General features: G+C 45.5%; 1 protein-coding gene across 1 annotated transcript in view; it reads right to left on the bottom strand.

The window, feature by feature from the left end:
• The window catches only part of LOC101984426 (inhibitor of carbonic anhydrase), a 38,989-nt gene that overhangs the window by 8,569 nt on the left and 26,163 nt on the right, over positions 1 to 4,257 (bottom strand). Inside the window, exons 12-13 of the mRNA XM_005367777.2 lie at positions 3,055 to 3,210; positions 55 to 196 (exon numbers count right to left, since the gene is read on the bottom strand). Coding sequence (XP_005367834.1) covers positions 55 to 196; positions 3,055 to 3,210 — 298 coding nt within the window. The remainder of the gene's footprint in view (positions 1 to 54; positions 197 to 3,054; positions 3,211 to 4,257) is intronic.

The following is a 4,257-nucleotide window of genomic DNA, read 5'->3' as shown; positions in this document are numbered from 1 at the left end:
AAAGAAAGAAAGAAAGAAAGAAAGAAAGAAAGAAAAAAGAGCACAGATACCAACCTGAGAGCTCCGCTGGAGCCATGGTATCCTTCATGGCTGTTGGCAGCACACATGTGGGCTGGGTTGTCACCACCAACACACAGAGCACAGAGACTGGAGCCTGGCTTAGACCCTGGGGCACAGCTGCGACTGAAGAACTCATCTGTGAAGAAGGACAGCCAGAACAGCTCTTCAGTGATCGCGGGAAAGCCCCAGGGCTTGTCCCCAACACTGCCGTAACACAAGCTGGAAAAGTCTGCCAGAAACTATGGGCCTGTAGGCTGAAGATGGGTACCCCAGTGTTACATAAGAACTTTGGGTGACTTTCCAGGCAGCAAGATGTCTCTTGTCAATTCTAGAGTTTTGAAAGTTGCTTACAATGGACTTCCTGTTTACTTACATAAAATTATATCCTTCTGGAGTCTTTAATAGAATTGAAGAATAGATAGTTATAATTATAGTTTTCCCTAGTTATAATAAAAGATAAAGTAGATATAAATATTGTAACCATAATTATTGTTTGATAACTTTTGTTGTATGTAATCTTGCTATGTTAAAGTTAAAAACTTCCTTTTTATTTAGACAGAAAAGGAGAGGTGATGTGAAATTCCTTTCTGTGTGCTATAAAAATATTGTTTTGCCATTTGTTAATAAAGAAGCTGCTTTTGGCCAAGGGCTTAACAGAATATAGCCAGGCTGAAAAAGATGTATAAAGAGAGTGGACAGAGTCAGGGAGAAGTCAAGTAACCACCAGAGAAGAAAGATGCCTGCACGCTGGTACCAGTAAACCACAAGCCTCAGGGTAAAATATAAAATAATAGAAATTGGTTAATTTAAAATGTAAGATCTAGCTAGCAATATGCTTAAGCTAACTGGCCAAGCAGTGTTTTAATTAATACAATTTCTGTGCGGTTATTTCGGGTTTGGGTGGCCAGGAATGAACAAGCAGCCTCTGACAAGAAGCCTTTAATGCCAGCACTTAAGAGGCAGAGACAGTTGGATCTCTGACTTTGTCTACATAGTCAACATAGTAAATTCCAGGACTACCAGGGCTACACAGAGGAACTCAAACAAAAAATGGTAATATTGAGATCAATGGAAGAAGATATTCAACATCCTCCTCCAGCGTCCATACACATGTGCACACATATGCACACATATCCACACCCTGGTGAACACACATATACCATACATGCAAAATATCCATGCACATGTGCACACATGTGTGCCTGCACATGTACATATCCACACCTACATGAATACATGCATACATCATACATGCAAAACTAATTTTTTAAAAAGGAACAAGAACATTACAGAATAAAAGAAAAGATTGCACACAGAGAACGTAAAGGGACTGGCTGGAGATGGACCAGACTGTGAGCTCACAGAAGTCCACCCCTGTCCCCACAAAGGGTAGGGGTGATGAGGGACGGATAGATAATTGAGACCTAACAGAGTGGAAATGGGGGGGGGAGTTGTTTAACTTACACCCGTGTTTTCTGATCTCTGCTGTCTTGGTCTTCCCTTACAAAGTTTGTCATTGTGACTTCAAGTCAGGAAAGGAATAGAAAATCATGGCTTCCAGGCCTAAACTACACTGAGGACACTGAGCATGGGCCCCTCCTTCTTACACCCTAATACCTACGGGTACCTGTCAGGATCAAGCAACAGCACCCATGGATCTACATATCCCCTCTTGCTCTAGGAAGAAGGATTATGACTCCGTGAAACTGGAGACAGAGGGACCCTCAATAGACCTGGGAGTCAAGACAAGAGATGAGGGGTGAGTAAGTTGTCCCCAAGAGAGGGGGAGAGAGTAGAAGCCTACAGACAAGGGAGTGGCCCCTGGAAAGGCTGTGGAGAAGCTGAGTCCAGTCATAGCACGAAAATCTTAATGAAGGCCATTCAAGTAGACCATCAAGAGAGGGGAGTGGGGTAGGGGCTTGCTTTGGTCAAGACCCCAGGGGATCTTACTGTGTGGCTACTGTTCTTTCTCCCTAGAGAAATGAGGAGGCTCTGAAGTGATTTGCACAATGCTGGGCTCAGTGCATTGGCACACAATCTGATCCACACTCTGCAGAAGTCTAACTGACCGGAGGAGGATGGGATCAAGAGCTGATGCGCAGCTCAGGTGGCAGGCTGCTGAAGTGGGCCAGGAGAGATGAGGGTAAAGTAACAAGAGACGGGTGGGAGGAGGAGAAACTGACATTGCTGGGCAAGGAGGACTCCAGAGTCCTCCACTATGCTAGGCAGTTCTGGGACATTACCAGAGTAGGACGAGAGAACTCAGTTTTGGACAGGGTGAGTTTAATGTGCCTTTGAGTTCCTAAAGAGATATGGCAATAGACAGTCCACTAGACAAATGTTTGAGCTGGATGTGGTGGTACATGCCTGTAATCCCAGCTGTTGGGAGGCAGGAGGATGGGGAGTTCAAGGTCAGCCTCAGCTATGTGATGAGTTTGAGGCCAAGCAGAACTTCATGAAACCGTGCGTGCATGTGTGCGTGTGTGCGTGTGTGTGTCTGTGTGTGTGTGTGTGTAGGTCAAGGGGAAATCTGTGTTTAGGAGTTATCACCCTTTGGACCCTATTGCAGTAGCATCCACCATTTTATCCAGTGCATATCAAGAACCCAGTAATTCATCTCATGACGATTGAGCCGCACGATTGAATGCTAAGAGATTGGACTTATACCAGGGAAAGAACTGCCTTTTGCAACCCAACTTTTTCTTAACCAGATTAGAAAGGATGGGCTCTTGCAGGAGCCGGAGAAAAACCAAGCTGGGGCGCTGGGGCGTTTTCACTCCTCCCCTTTCTCCACACGCACTTGTTTTGATGTGAGTGCATAGCCCTGAGGGCAGGTGGCTGTAAAGAAGGGAAAGGTAGGGCTCACCATCTGTCTGTCAGGCCCTTGGCCCAAATACCTACCTAGGACATTCCTTGCCTTCCACTGAACTGAATTCCCCCCAACTCAGGTACAAGCTCAAGGAAGGCACCACTTCCCCTGGAGAACACACTTACCAAATTTGCAGGACCCCGTTTGGTTGTATATTAAACCCAAAGGGATGGTCCAGCCAGCAGAAGTGCCAACTGCTGTGTGGCAGGATTTCTTGCCTCGAAGAGAGTTCCAGGTGATGCCAACGTCTGATTTCTTAACCACGGCCACAACATAGTAACCTTGCGGTGGAGACACCAAGAGACAAGCTCTTACTGTTTGGAGGAGAGCAGACAAAAGCAGGATCTGACACGCCCCCTTCCCCACAACACTGAATGGCTTCTCTGTGTGATGGAGAATACGAACTTGGTTTCTCCATTTTCTGTTCTGTTCCATCCCTCGGATGGTGTGTGGAGAGTGCATAGCCAGCCTTTGCCTACAAGTGTGACCTTAGGATGTGTGAGAATGGAGGGGTGGAAGTGGCGGGGGAGGGGGGCTCTGCTTCTCCTTCAGCACCCCTCTTCTTATTGTCCTGCCTCCACGTAAAAGATAATGCTGCAGCTCCCTAGTGGGAGAGAGCATTCTTGCCTCCTTCCCAATCCATGGGACTATCATTAATGCTCCAGTTATTCCTATCCAAAGAATATACCACCAAATCGTGTTCATTTGTGAGTCTGATCTGAAGAAGGAATTGGTAAGATTAGATAGAATTATAATCTTTAGAATTAGAAAGCAATGTGATTCACCACCACCTCTGTTACACACACACCCTGCCCTACCTGTATGTGTTCAAATGTGGGAAGCTGGGGCTCAACACGGCAAATGGAAGACTTGTCTCAGGGCTATTTCTTTTTTTATTTTTATTTATCTATTTTTTTGGTTTTTCGAGACAGGCTATTTCTTAAGTGACCTCGGTGCCTATGTCGGTGCCTACATTTCTGCTTAGTGACATGACAGTCAAAACTCATCCTGTGTACTGAGCCTCTTGTTGTGAGGGGAGAATGGATGAATCTGTAGGTTCCCAGCAGTGGTGCTTGCTGGTGGTAGAGGCAGTGCTAGACTCTCAAGGTAAAGCAGATTCTACCGAGTGGGCAGCTAACCTCTGACTGGGCTGTTACACAAGCAGCTAAATACTATCTACTATTACTAAAACACTAATACTGTCTTTGAGTCTAAGGTTTTTATATTTACAACATTAAATACTACTGTCTATCTTTGATTCTGTGTGTGTGTGTGTGTGTGTGTGTGTGTGTGAGAGAGAGAGAGAGAGAGAGAGAGAGAGAGAGAGA

The sequence above is a fragment of the Microtus ochrogaster genome, unplaced genomic scaffold (assembly GCF_000317375.1).
Source record: "Microtus ochrogaster isolate Prairie Vole_2 unplaced genomic scaffold, MicOch1.0 UNK24, whole genome shotgun sequence".
In the NCBI taxonomy this organism is placed as follows: Eukaryota; Metazoa; Chordata; class Mammalia; order Rodentia; family Cricetidae; genus Microtus; species Microtus ochrogaster.
The sequence above is the reverse complement of the archived record's forward strand: the minus strand, read 5'-3'. Positions and strand labels throughout refer to the sequence as shown.